Source organism: Penaeus chinensis, chromosome 16 (assembly GCF_019202785.1).
Source record: "Penaeus chinensis breed Huanghai No. 1 chromosome 16, ASM1920278v2, whole genome shotgun sequence".
Lineage (NCBI taxonomy): Eukaryota > Metazoa > Arthropoda > Malacostraca > Decapoda > Penaeidae > Penaeus > Penaeus chinensis.
In genome coordinates, this window is record NC_061834.1 from 35,227,088 (window position 1) to 35,242,812 (window position 15,725).

The following is a 15,725-nucleotide window of genomic DNA, read 5'->3' on the forward strand; positions in this document are numbered from 1 at the left end:
CCCGCAAACCGCCGGGGCCCCGGGACGCGAGCGGCTTCCGGCGAGGCGGTGTTGTTGTTGTCGTCTCGCAGCTGTTCTTCCCCTTCAAGGTTACGCCTCCTGTGATATGTTAGCGCACTGAGACCTTTCCTGGTGCTTATTGATCCCCTCCAGCCAGCCAGCCAGCAGCATGGAGGAGCCCATGATGGTCGACAGCCACCCCCTGGAGGAGCAGGCGAGGATGAGCGGCGGAGGAGGCAGTCGCGCCGGAGTGTGTGTGCTCAACACCAAGTCTAGGCCTATCATCGAGGACTACATCATCTCCTCGAATGTGCTTGGCCTCGGGATCAACGGCAAGGTGGTCGAGTGCTTCAGTAAGAGGAACCAGCACAAATATGCTCTTAAGGTCAGGTGAAAACAGAGATTTTATTTCACGTTATGATCTAACTACTTGTTGATGTAAACAATTGGTTGCGTTGATACCAAGGTTTTTCTTTGCTATTGGTAGGGCTTCAAGTAAGATCAAATTTTCATGCACATTGTAACATGGAAAGAATCCTCTTTAGAAAGGTGAAAATGTGGAATGGACAAACTTGCAGTTGAAGAACTTTTGCAGTCCAGAAGAAAGACTTACTTCTACTTAATTTGAGAGGTATTTTTTACCGAGCGCAAAGCACCCACCAGAGATGAAGTCTTTAAACCAGGCTATAAAGTGAACCCAAAATTCCAAACCTAACCTTTCTTACCTTCTGTATATTACCTAAACAGGGGGCAAGCCCCCAATACCCCCCCTTTATTAGCACTATATGCCAAATTACAGAAAATGCGATATTAAAAACTCCGGCTGTGTGAGGGAGTTGTGGTCTTAGTCTCTGAGTGGTAACCTGCAGCGGATATTTTCGTCATTTTGTGGTAACGGTAACCGTTTGTGAAAAAGTGATATAAAACAGGTTATTATAATAAGAGGATGTCATGTGTAATAAAAAACCTTGTGCATTTTTACAGTAGACATTGTGCAAGATCTTCATATTTGTATAGTCAAGCATATGTACAAGAAAATTACTCCAAACCATTTAATCTGTCCTTCTTACAAAAGCCACATGAAGATCTCAGATGTAAATATTACAAAAATATAGAACGAAAGTATGTAGTTATTCAAATTATCAACAAAGTTTTAGTAAGGGGACCATCCCTTACCTTGATTATAAACTGAAAAGAAAATTAGCCAGTATAACAAGGGCAAAACTCCAAATCACCTGATTATTTCACCCTCCTGCTCTTGCGCATTACCGGTGTGAATATGACACATATTTTGACATTACTTAAAAACATAAAGAAACTGTAAGAATAATCAGATCACTTTCTAAATATCTTTCAGAAAAAAGTAGTAGATATGACCTTATTTTGACATGTACATCATTTCTTGCATTGACCACTACAAGTTTTTGTCCACTACAAGAATAAAATTTTCAATTTGGCCATGAATATTAACTCAATGCTGCCTGGAAAATACTGTGCTAATTTTTTTTTATGTTTTTGTGAAGTGTCTCTGCACATAGATGGCTCTGGTAGTGCTTAGCCACAAAGGAATCAGTCGGTAGACCCTGTGACCTTACCTGATTTCACCTTACCTTTTTTTTTACTAATTCTGTGAATGTTGATGGTTTTATTTTTCTTATAGACATTATAATTACTATAATGTCATGGGCAATAGTAACAGCAATATAAGATAACATGAAATATTTAAAAAAAAAACAAGGGTGAGACAGGCAGTACTCATAATTGGCTCATTTGTGACTTAGTACAAGTGTAGCCGTCTATGTGTAAAAAGGATTAATAAAGTAAACTCACTGTAGGGATGGCATGTACGTGCATGCCATGCCCATCGAATTTGGGTTAACTAAATAAATGAATGCAATGCAGTTTTGTTGACTTTGGCTCTGCACCACATGAGCACTGAACAGCTGTTGATGCTACTGCTTAGACTTTTATAATAGTGAAGAATAATCAAGAAAACCTAAATATTTGATAATATAGCTGTTTTACAGCTATATTATATAGTTATTTATTAATATATTTATTTATACAACAGAAAAATGTTAATTTCTTGCTTTCTATCGAAGTCCAACATTGGTTAGACTTTTCAAAAATAAATGAAATTGCAGTCAAGTGCAGATTGGAAAATAAACAAGAGGAAATATGGTGAACTGTATTTATTGCGATAAATGTAGAAAAACTATGAATGAAAATTAATATTTTCACAGTGCAAGAGAAGTGTTTGACCAGTTTTGATTATATCTTTATCAAAGATACTTTTCCATTCCTTTCTTCTCTTTTCAGTCTTGGGGGATCCATGGGGAATTGTTGATGAGACACCCCTGGACACCCCTTCTGCTAAGGCATGTCCATATTAGGGGCAAGCCCCTGGACCCTCTTTCCTTAGGGCATTTCCATACCAATGTCCCCCTTGCTTTAGGGCATTTCATTATTGGGGGCAAGCCCCCAGATCCTCTTCCCCTTATGCATAACCTCTTACTGAAGGCAAACCCTTAGACACCCTTTCTCTTGGGTATTTCCCTACTGGGAGAGCAGTATTTAAATTGACAAATGTAGAAAGTGCAATGAATGAGAATGAATATCTTCACAGTACAAGAGATGTATTATGGGCAAGTCCCTAAGCCCCCTTCTGATTTACCACACCAGATGTCTTGCTTTTTGAAATTTAATCTTTATTAGTTGCAATTGGGGCATTATACTCTTAAACATGATGATAATTTTTGTATTAGGATAATGTAAAGTCAAATGATGTACATTTTTTTTTCTATCCTGAAATTTAATATATAGTCCGTATATCCATAGTCATAGCCACTGCAGTGTCTGGCTCAGTTCAGTTTGCAAGAGTTGAATGACAGGTGTTGTCAAGAATGCAGAGATTGAACTGCAATGTTTTGTAGAGTTTATTTATTTTATTTTATTTATATATATATATTTATTTATTTATTAAAATTATCTGCTATGAGCAATTTTACCCATGTCCCCCACTCCTCAAAAAAATATAACAACAACATCCATCTGTGCTTGCCCCATAGATGAAAAATTTGGTTTCTGAAAAAAACTTAATATGAAATTTGGAGACTTCCATTCTCTTTTACAATATTCATAGTTCAGCAATCATACTAATTATATTTAGAAAAAGAAAGTACTGTGTATCTACTCTTCCGTTTTTTCAAGTGTAAAAAGTCAGTATCACATTTATTCCTTTAAATCACATCAAAGACGCATAAAGTAGAGCTTTATAGATACATGTACATACATAGTTACTTACATACATTTGTTCATTCATACCAGTATAATAAAGACATGCATATGTATATATACATAGACACATCATACATGTACATTCATACTCACCTACATCTAGGCACACATGCACATAACTGTTTGGAACCTATATTGGTGTTATGGTACTAGCCACACTAGAGGACTGGTGATTTGCAGTTTAATGCTTGTTACCCCAGGAAGGGAACATAATTGGGAATTAATATAGGGGAGATTTACAAGGCATTTGCAAGTGTGAAACTATCTTTAGCTTAAGTTCGACCAAGTGAAACCTCCTTCTCATGACAGTCCCCTAGATTGCTTTGTATTTTAGCACTGGTTGATTACATTACCATTGACTTATTGCATCCAAAGTCATTGCCAGTATTTATGCATTTCTTTTCTTTTCTGTGGTATTCAAAAACTTAGATATAAGTGGAATAGTATGCGACAATAATCAGGAAGACCTGCATGCTTTCTGCATTGTTCAAGAGACTGGTCATTCAGTTTATTCTTGTTTATTGACAATGTGGTACATAGCGTGTGAGATGGAGTGTACTATGCAACTGATGATATAACAAAAGCCAGGCTAAATGTCTATTAAAAGATATGTATATTAAAACATTCTTGGTATAAAGCATTTGGCATTTTTCTTATCATTCCAAATAAAATGTAATATGGTTATTATCCCCCCAAAAAGCATTCAAATTTGCAGAACAGTTTTTTTATGTAAGTTTTATGAACTCAGTGTATTAATATATTAGTTTAGAATTTAAGAGTGGAGTACAATTTGGTAACCATTTAACATAAGAAATACTGAAATTCTGTTTTCAAAGGTTACTTTATTGGGTTAGAGGCCAATGAAAGATGAACTTAAAGGAAGGTTACTCAAGGATAAATGTCACACTAAACTAATATACTTAACTCTATAAACTGTGCAATAGGATTTTTTATAGCTACTATCCAATTCACAAAAGTATGGGTTGTCAGTATTCAAAAAATACATTATAAAAGTAAATGTATCCTTGTAAATATTATAGATATAAAGAAGACAGGAGAAATTTGCACTCTTGTGGTATAATGGATGCAGAAGCACTCAGGGCCACTAAAAGCAAACATTGAGGGGGCTCATTAATTTGTGTTAATTATACTACAGTTTCATAAATAAGCATTTTGCACGGTGCCTGACACATGGCTCAGTGATGTGTGGGTAAAGATCATAATTTTCTGGAATATTATCAATAGGAGGAACAAAAGAAATATAAATGATTATGGAAGATAATTGGTGGCTCAATTTGAATGATAATGATTTATGACATGGAATCACAGGAGATTGCTTAATAGCAAAATTGTAGTCAATGAAGGTATATTCCAAAGATAACGTGTATCGCTGAGCAAGAAAAGGTCTCTTAAAGATCAAAGTTACATTCATGACAAATAAACACATGTACTTCAAGGTGATACTCTATACAGAAAGAGAGTGTGTGAGTGAGTAATTGTGTGAATGAGTGAGTAAGTGTGTGAATGAGTGAGTGAGTAAGTGTGTGAATGAGTAAGTGTGTGAATGAGTAAGTGTGTGAATGAGTGAGTGAGTAAGTGTGTGAATGAGTGAGTGAGTAAGTGTGTGAATGAGTGAGTGAGTAAGTGTGTGAATGAGTGAGTGAGTAAGTGTGTGAATGAGTGAGTGAGTAAGTGTGTGAATGAGTGAGTGAGTAAGTGTGTGAATGAGTGAGTGAGTAAGTGTGTGAATGAGTGAGTGAGTAAGTGTGTGAATGAATGAGTAAGTGTGTGAATGAGTGAGTAAGTGTGTGAATGAGTGAATAAGTGTGTGAATGAGCGAGTAAGTGTGTGAATGAGTATGTGAGTGTGTAAATGAGGGAATGAGTGAGCATGTGAGTAAGTGAGTGAGTGAGTGAGTGTGTGTGTGTGTGTGTGTGTGTGTGTGTGTGTGTGTTTGATAAAAAGCTAAATATCCAAACAAACATTCTGAGACTTGTTAAAGGAAGGGGGCATTGTTATTTAAAGTCAAAGGTGCACGGGATGAATAGCCAGAGTAAAGAGGGTGGCTCTGGAGCTTGAGTAGGAAAGGTCACGAAACAAACAGTCTTGGAACCTAATGTCTGGAAGTAAGGCTGGGGGTAATAGCTGTTTCAGAAATGTTTACATTTATTCTTTGTATTTGAATTGACTTCTGTGACCACTGAATGTCAGCATATGTTGTATCTTTTTCTGGATTTTTCTTTCTTTCTTTCTTTTAATCTTTAATAATTGAGATTTGATCATTTCCTTTTTGTTTGTTTTCAGAATTAGGTTATCTTTCTGAGGTTAAAGTTGATAGGGAATATGTATAAGATCATCAGTAATCATTAATTTGTGATTATATTAAATGATGAAAATAGTGTGATTAAAAGGGAGACCATAAACAAAACAGGTCTAGTGCAGACTTTTGCTTAGCCTCTATTTCATCTTAGGGAAGGATTACAATACAGAGAATTTTTGGAAGAAATCTATGATGACTTTTTTCATCCTAAAAGTTGTTTTCTAAAGTTGTATGCATTTTGTGTAGAATGTCAGATAGCATATTTTATAGTGCAAATATTTTTCATTACTGTTATGTTTGGCTGGCATTCCATAAAATATCTATAGAAATAATTAGGAATTATTATGTGCTTACGCAAAAAGCAAGAATTATTACTCACCTTTGATTTTTGCATTTGCTAGACTAAGTTTCTCTTCATTTTTTTACAGGTTTTGCGAGACTGCCCGAAGGCGAGGCGAGAGGTGGACTTACACTGCCGTGCATCATCCTGCCCACACGTTGTTGCAATAATTGATGTTTATGAAAATGTATATAACAACCAAAAATGCCTATTGGTTGTAATGGAATGGTAGATATTTAGATTTATTTGGTTATAAGCTTGAATTAAAAAAGACAATGTCATTGGTTTACAGTGTGTTACACTACATTTTCAGTTGTAGGAAGAAAGTATAATTTGTTTAAAAAAAAAAGAATTACTTTTTTATATTTTTGATAGTTTTGATATTTGTTATCTATAGAATTACTTCATGTAGTGTAACAGGATGTGTCCAAGGGGACACTTTGTGTTACAATTCCTACTAGGTACTTGAATCACATGACACAGAACATAGGGCCTTTTAAACAGAATTATCTCATAATGAGCTTCTTCTTCTTCTTCTTTATTTTATGTAATCAATAGTGAAGGTTGTCTTTTTGTCAGAATTGGCAAAGATGTGGATTCAAGTTGCAGAAAATAATGATAATGATTAGCTGCTGCTTCTTCACTTTAGGAAAAAAATTCTTATGTTTTGTTATTTATGTGAGAGGTTTAACTTTATGATAAGGAAATATCTTGACAAGTCTTCTTTATATATTTCTCCATAGTCAGTTTAATCACTCTAAGTTTAACCCATTCAATTTGGATGCTTCACTGCCATCACATAGCCTAAAATATGGGTACTTTGTGTACTTGGTTGGCCAATGACGTGTGCAGGAATTGTAGGCTGGGTGCACATGAACACTTGGGTGCGGTGACAAAAGACTATGCCTCCCCTTAGCAATGTTATTTTCTCTTTATCTGCATAAGCATTTTTAGCTATTTTCCCCATTTTTCAGTGTCCTTAATTGGCATTTGATTTATTTTATCCAGATGGTCAATAGACTTTTTCTTATCACAGACTCTGTCATCACTGCAAGTATAATAACAATTGGTAACATTTTCTTATTTGCTTCATTTTATTTATTTATTTATTTATTTATTATTTTATTTTTTATTATTTTTTTAAAATAAATTTTCCAGTCGCAGGCCAGGAACGGGATCCTGAGCGTGGAAAAGGCATCCTGCCCTGGAGCCAACCCTCCTCCAGTCATGGCTCATGGACATTATGTTCCACATTCATTTATTAGCAGAGATAATGCAAAAGTCCCTACCTAAATGCCAAATGAGTCTAATTACCCTCCAAGAGTTTTGTGCAGTTATGGCAAGTCTTTCCCATCGCCCTGGCCTTTAGCCAAAATTCTCAAGTTTGTGTCAACCTGGCCCACAACCAAATTTTCTCATGGTGGTGTGTTCATGTAACCTGTTACTCAAGCTAAATTTTTTCATGATGTGATGGTTATGTCATCCAGATTGGAAGGATTGCTAATGTCTTACGCAACACTGTCTCATACATTTGACAGTTGTAAGAAGAAAAATTTAATTTGTGTGTGTGTGTCTGTTTGTTTGTCTGTCTGTCTATCTGTCTGTGTGTGGGCGCATGTGCACATGTGCACTAGACTGTGTGCTTTCATGTGCACTTGTATTGCGCGCTTGCGTGCATGCGTGCGTGTGTGCGTGCGCGTGTGTGTGTGTGCGCATCCTTGCAGGTGTGTGTGTCTGTCTGTCTGTCAGTCATTTGAAAAGCCAGCGTGCCAGATATTGTTTTAGTAGCTAGCACTAATATAAATGATGAAATGATGCAGGAGGTTATGATGTCTCCATGGTAAATATTTATTTATTATGATCAGTTAAGGCAGCTCTAATAGCTGAACAAAAATTACTAGACTGTATTGTATTAGATCTTGCCTTTAGAAATCTTACTAGATGCACCTGAGCTGATAATGGATAAGAAAAAATATTTGTCAACCACAGTCGCAGGAGTGTTTGAAACATCAAAACACTTAGTAAAATGAGGAGGCAGTTAGAGATTGTTGATGAGATTAGTTGATTAGAAAGACAGTGAAATAAATTAATATATTTTTAGTGTTACTTAAGGTAATGGAGAAGACATAGATAATCCTTCACCTTGTATACTCAAAAATCTGTTACCACTAATAGGAAGATATGAATTCAGGAATACATTGCCATTGCCTCAGACAGAGGAGGGTCTCCGATGTGAATGATGGTATGGGGCAGTGATATCATGGGTGTGACTGATGGAAAACTTACTGTTAATACTACATATATTATAGAGCAATGCATGTGTCTCATTTATATGAAAAAGTCTTGGGGTAAAAATCCTTTCAGTTTTGGCAGGCCTACCATGACTGGTGTATAGGACTTGAAGATATTCAAAACTTTCTGATCATATCCCAAATTGACACACAGACCCCTCATCCACCCTCCAATTTCACTATTCCCACTCCCTCCATTTGCAAAATGTCTCCCGATTCCATCCTCCTCTTGCTCATATTCCCCCTACACCTCTCCCTCCACTGCCTCCCAACACACTCCATTCCTTCCTTCTGCATCTATATCACCCCCCCCCCCCCCTTCCATCCCTGCTGTCCCCTCCACTCCCGCTTGGATACAAGCGTGAATCCTTTTTATCACAGCAATGCCCTTCCCAGGATCCTCCTCCTCCCTCTAGATTTAAAGTAATTGCTGATGTTCATCCTCCTCCTCTAGTTCCCCCTACCCCTCTTCCTCACTCTCCCAGCACACCCCATCCTCCCCTTCTCCATGTGCACCATGTGCACCATCCCCTCTTCTTTCTCCATTATCCTCTATCCTTGTAAAAAATGGCTGGGGCTTCAGTGCAGGATTGCTGCTGCTGGGAGCTTGGTGACAGGAGTTAGCTTTGCAGAAAGTTGATATGAAGTTGCAACTTTAGAAAGGTTTAAATGACAATGATACAGTGATCGTTAAATCATGGTTTTTGCCCTCTCCCAACCAGTCAAATGTTGCCACAAAGGTCACTTGATTGATGGCATGAAATCATACCATGGCTATGGTGGACTGAGTTGCAGATGGTACTGCATAATGACATACCCCGCACCATCGACTCATCAGATGGAACTTCTCTTTCTCCAACAGTAGCAACTTCATTTGTTTGGTGTTAATATTAGACCCAGGCACTTAAGGTAAAGGGAAATCTTTTTTTAATGGTCCAGTATTTAGTGAAAGAATCCTTATAGTGTTAAAACTATAGCAGTTTATTATTCTATGTAAAAAGGACATTGGGAAGTATATATTTTTTTCATTTTTTATTTTTTTTCTCTTTGAAGGATTTTTAATCTTTTGTAGTAAGTAATGTAATCAGGATGATGATATTTGTGTGTGTATGTGTATATGTACGTGTACATGTGCGTGTGTGTGTTTTTGTGTGTGATTCTGCTGTCTCAAGAAGGCCAGTGTGGCACTTACAGCAGAGTAATACACATTCAAGAAATATTTTTGCTAAAATTAATATAAAAAAGTGAGCCAAATTTATATGTTCACATATAATAATATTTTATGTACACAAATCTTATCTTGCCTTTCTTCCTTTGCTTATGGCCTTGTCTCTAGGCCCCCATTGAAATAACTTGGATCTGCCACTGTATAGTGTAATATAGAATAATTATAATAATGTTAGAAACATGCCATAAGTATGCATATGATCTGACAAAGCAGAATATAATTACAGGCACATATACATACCCAGTTTTAGCCTAGTGTGGCACTAAAGTCATGAATCTCTCACAACAGCATGGAAGGTGGGGAGCTGTTCCAACGTATCCAGGATAGAGCAGATGGTGCATTTACAGAGAGAGAAGCTGCCTGTATTATGAGAGAAATCTGTGTGGCAGTACAACACCTACATCTTTTAAATATTGCTCATAGGGACCTCAAACCAGAAAACCTCTTATATACCACTGCAGGTTAGTATGTTGTGACTTAGATGATTATTTCATGTATTTCCCATTGATTTGCATAGGTTTCAAGGAGAGAGCGATGATTTGAACCAAGATAATGAAAATTGGGCAGTCTGTTTTTTATTATTTGTACATCTAAAGAATTACCCTCTAAAGTATTTGGGCCTGCAGAGTAAAGAAATTTCATAAGTCAATGTCTCTGTAACTTTAGCATTAACCCAATGCTGCTGGGTAGTTTCCTGATGTGAAAGCCCTCTCCCCCCGACACGGACCCTGCTGCCAAGGGTTCGTGTCAGCACCATAGTGTGTGCAGCATGACAGTACATGCCCCCGGAAAATGGGACCAGCGCAACATGGTACATATGCACATGATACTTGGAATATAGTCCAAGCATGCCATGGCATGTACATATATGCCACCAAGGGGCAAAGGGTTAAAATGGAATAGGTATTTTTGTATTCGTCCACATTTGATATTGATGCTGAATGTGAATTTAGTTTTACAAGTATAGTGATTTTGTTAGCATGTTAAGCTTATTGTTGGAATCTTGTGTTTTTTTATGCTGAATTTGCATTTTATATATATATATATATATATATTTTTCAACTAGATACATAATGTGTCTGCTTCTACAGGTAATGATGCTGCTCTCAAGTTAACAGATTTTGGATTTGCTAAAGAAACCTTCTCAAAGGAATCATTACAGACCCCATGCTACACTCCTTACTATGTTGGTAAGTTTTAGGGATGTGAAAAATTTGTGAAGCATTTACAGAAATTGGAGCCCTAAACACTTTTTAATTAAAAGATACTCACTGGCATCCACATGTAGATAAACACTCACATTTTTTGTGTTTATTTGTTTATAATATATCTAACATCTGCTTATTGTTCTAGCACCCGAAGTGTTGGGACCTGAGAAGTATGACAAAAGCTGCGACATTTGGTCATTGGGGGTCATCATGTACATTTTGTGAGTTTTGAAAACTGTATTAAATTTTGTAGTGTATTAGTTTTCTACTTTTTTCCTTCTATTTTGCAGTTTCTTTTCTTTTACTTTAGCAGTAGCAGATAAAACTAAAAAAAAAATATGAAAGTTGTAAATACTATGATGCTTTAACAAGTACAAGAATATTATAAACCCATACTCCTAACACCAAATTCTGTTGCTTGCAGGTTATGCGGTTTCCCACCATTCTACAGCAACCATGGCCATGCCATCTCGCCTGGCATGAAGAAACGTATCCGCACAGGGCAGTACACCTTCCCCAACCCAGAATGGGCGAATGTTAGCCAGGATGCAAAAGACCTGATCAAGGGAATGCTGCGGACAGACCCCGAGGAGCGACTCACCATTTTCGATGTTATGAAGAACAAGTGGATTGTGGTGAGTGCTATGTCTCCCTTTACGTTTTCATTACTTAGTTTTCTTGTTTATGGGTTGAAATGTAGGGTTTCTATTGTGTGGGCTTTTGCAGTTAACTCCTAAAATCCAGTGACGCTCAGCTGAGAGTATTTCTATTTTTGAAGTTTGACCTGAGCTGAAGTGAATGAGCCTCTGAATCAGAAACTGGCCGATTGTTTTTTTGTTTTTTTTTTCATCCTCATGGTAAAGTAGGGAGTGTAGAGAACTAATTCTGTTTGGGTTTACCAAATCCAACCCCATTCCCCCATCCCCTAGTACCCCCATCCCCTAGTACCCCTTCATCTCCCCAAGCCAGGAGCCTCATGAGGTCTATTTGGACAGATACATAAATATGGTAGTTATATGAAAAAAGAGTTATTGTAATGCATGGCAGTTACACCTCAACAAACACTTCCATATTCCCTCTTACCCTTTCTACCACATTCAACCCATACCTAAAATTATCATTGGGGATCAGTATGAAAGTTGTGATATTTTCTGAGGCAAAAGATCGAACTTTTCAAATATCAAAAACCAAAGTTTGTATTGAAGTACATTGAAAAATAATGCTGATTATGCATGGGTCAGGAATGCTGAAGGGTTAATGTTTTTCTAGGGGTTAAGTAGGGGTTATCAATAAGATTATATTATTTGAAATAAATTAATAGGTTTTCAAATATTACAACTCTGATCATCTACATTGCTTTAGTTATTCCAATAGCCATTAACCAGTGGGATCCAGATGCCTCACAGCCTACACATGGACCAATATCAGCGCAATAGGCATACTTGAGTGTCAACTCTCCCAATTGTATAGCTTATAAGCCCAGCTCCTTGACTCCTCTTTGCAATATTATTATGCATTTTTCTGCATAAGCATTTTTTGCTTTTCTGACATTTCCCAAGATCTATATTTGTCATTTGCTATGCTATATCAAAGATGGTAATAGACTGTTTTTGTTGAATAGTCTCACATTATCTCTCTAGGTAGTCTACAACTCTGTGCAGTAATAATAACAATAACAGTAAATAATTTAGTGTTAATTGCGTCATTGTTAATTACTGGTCATGGTGGGTAGGAATAGAATCCGGAGCCTGGAAATAGTGTCTTCCCAGTAGCCAGTGCTTTTTCAGCTATAACTCATGGATGGTCCCACCCTTGTTTACTGGTGGAATTTTTCATTCCCTTCCCCCGGCCCTTGGCCAGATTTTTCCATGACAGCATATTCTTATCCCTATCACCCAGCCATCAACCATCCTTTGGCTTAAAAAACATTCTTTGTGTACTTTGTCTACGATGTTTTTTCTTAGATATTTTAAAAATGATGATGATAGATCCTCCCCTTCCCCTTCAGCAATATGCAGAGGTGCCCCAGACTCCCCTCCATACATCAAGGATTCTTCGTGAGGAAGGTGACCTCTGGCAAGAAGTTCAGGATGAAATGACCCGCTCCCTTGCCACAATGCGCGTAGACTATGACACTCTCCAAATCAAGGCACTGGACAGTGCCAATAACTCTCTCCTCAGTAAGCGCCGTAAGAAGGTCACTGACAACTGATTCAGGAAAAGTTTAGAAGCCATGTCGCAAGGAACATTCATGTGAGTGTCTTACAGGCTCCTTCAGTGCTAGCATAATATAAAATGCATCCCCTGATGCTTTTGTACTGTACTGATGTGGAAGAGTTGTTGTTGAAAGTTGGATGGTGTTGACTAATGCTGAATTCATGCACAAAGATAGCAAGTTTGTATTGTTTTATTGATGATTAAGCTTCCTATTTTTCTCTTTTCTTTTCATTTTTTTGAAAAAGTTTCACATATTATCTATACATGATGCATTATACATAAAATGTTTTTCAGTAATGTGGTTTTACTTTTTTCATTATTTTATTGATATAATTTTTTTTTTATATATATTATTTTTTGTTTTATAATTTTTTTCATTTTATATAATTTTTTTTTTTTTTTGTGCCACATACAGTTCACATCAACTTATCTTGGTTGTGCAATTGACAGTTAAAAGCACTGATGGTATGCAGTTTTATAAGTAGTTTTTTGTCTGTTATCGTACATGTGAAAACAATAAAAGAGAATGGTGCAAATACGTAAGAATAAGGATTCACTGAAGTAGGATGAGATACTTTTGCCTGGCTCTGAGGCATCATTATTAAAAGTAAACACAGTATCCCTATCTTTCTTACCACATTTAATGACAAATGTTTGAACATCATTTCCTTGTTAATTTTTCTCGTGTCATTTCATTATGTGTTCATGAAGAAGTTACTTAAACCTATTGACAGCAGGTACATGCAGTGTCTACAGTGGTTTTGCTTTACCAGCTCTCCTAACATGCAAATGGCTGCTCAAGCACTTCCAAGGAGTCTGTTAGTAGGCCTACCGATCTCGCTTGTTTACTCTGTTCCTAGAATTTATGTGAGAAAGGTAAATTTTTGTTGATATTATCATCAATATTAATGTTATATTTATTCTCATTATTATTGTCATTTTAATATTATTAATAGTAATAATATAAATTTAAAATTAGAACCTCTCAGATTCAAGGAATTTGATACACAGATGAGGATAGTTAGGGCTAGTAACTAAAGCATTTATGGAGCCATCTATAAGAGTGATAAACCAAAACCACAATGAATAGTGCATGTACATATGTACTCGCAGTATTAATGGGTTAATTGAACTACAGTATTCATGAGTCTTTGGCAATAAGAAAAATAGAGATCCAGCATTTATTTTTAATAGTATGTAATGAATTCAGGTGTTGTGGGTCTGTATGAAAACTGCTTCAGTCGCGTATGACAATAATCTGTTTTTCCTTGCTGTTAGTATTTCAATCAGAGAAATAACCAGCAGTGAGGAGAGTTAGAAATGTCTTGGTCTTTTAGAAACTTGCAAGGATAAAAAAGAAATTATAATATTTATGTACACAAAGTTTGATGTCATGAACTCTTGTTAATACTCAGTGTATATATAGAACTGTATATTTACTTGCTTGTTAAACACAAAATTAATCTGTGATTGAGAATAGTGTGAACTTAATTTTTGACCCAGTGTAAAGCAAATGGGGTTGATTTTTAAATTTCTTTTTCATCTTTTTCTTCTTTTTCTTCATCTTTGTCTTATAAGTAATTGTTCCTCATTAGGTTGAAGTAATGAGAGACCCAGATTATGATTTACAGGACATTTTACTGCTGATAGATAAGAAATATCAACTACATCAGTTACAAACTTTTGAAATGCATGCCTAAATGTCCTGTTTAAGTTCAGTGAATTACTGCCAGAAATATTGATCAGCAGTATTTATACCTTTAATGTACCCTTTCATGTGTGGACATTTCACCAAGCCTTTTTACCTGTCAAGTCACCATGAACATAGTATCGTAAATTTATAGGTGACTCAGATACTCTTATGTATCTATTGATTGTGCTGACATTTGTTAAACAGTATGTTGATAATATTCATAGCATTTTTAATGCAACATTGTGCTGTTTGTTAGATAATAAACATTAGTTCATTAATTTGGTATGTATGGATGTATGACTAAGTGTCAACAGAGACAATAGCTTTAAAAAGGTAATTACAAAATAACTTAATTTTTCAGATTGTTGGTACTGATGCTAATAGTTACTCTTAATCTAATGAGTTAGTATTGTGTAACTGATATGTCTTAATTAATAACAGGATGTCGTAAAATTTAACATTTTAGTTTAGTCTGTGTGCATTAGATGCAAAAAACAAGAAACAGCATTGCAGCATAAAAACACTGTGAAAGTTTTTGATCATTATTTTTGAACAATAAAATGTTTTTTGTTTTAGATTTTGAGAACTCAGTTTTTCTCATTCTAAGACAAGACATGTTTTCTAAATTGCTCTGTCTTGATTTTTCTTTTTCCTTTTCAATACATACTGACAGAGAATTTTTTAAAGAACTTTTCTACAGAAATTACTGGGATGTTTTTTAACCGACTGCTGACGGGTAATTGCACTGTCGACAATAGTTTTCTCTATGAATTTTGATTTTACCATAGATGGCCAATTAGTAGACCCTTGACCTCACCTGATTTCCCCTTTCCTTGAGTTTTGTCAGATTTTTTTTCTAATGCTATTGATATCAATGTTTTTACTATTATTATTATTGTTACTATTATTTTTATTATTATTATAATTGTTTATTATTATTATTATTATTATTATTATTATTATTATTATTATTATTATTATTATTATTGACATTATGATTATTATAATATTATGAACCATATTAATGGCAATGAAAAAAAAAAAATCCAAAAATCAAGAGAAAAGGTAAAAGGAGAGATAGGCAGGACTAGTTACTGACTCCTTGGTGATTTTGTGGAGCTATGTGCAAAG

General features: G+C 35.8%; 1 protein-coding gene across 1 annotated transcript; it reads left to right on the plus strand.

The window, feature by feature from the left end:
• Positions 1-26: 26 nt before the first annotated feature.
• LOC125033501 (MAP kinase-activated protein kinase 2-like) lies at positions 27-15,224 on the plus strand. The gene is made up of 7 exons (XM_047625058.1): positions 27-385; positions 6,046-6,185; positions 9,765-9,937; positions 10,568-10,666; positions 10,830-10,905; positions 11,109-11,319; positions 12,693-15,224. Exons 1-7 carry the CDS (start codon positions 170-172, stop codon positions 12,894-12,896), a joined length of 1,119 nt encoding a protein of 372 aa, XP_047481014.1. The 5' UTR covers positions 27-169; the 3' UTR covers positions 12,897-15,224.
• The last annotated feature ends 501 nt before the right edge of the window (positions 15,225-15,725 follow it).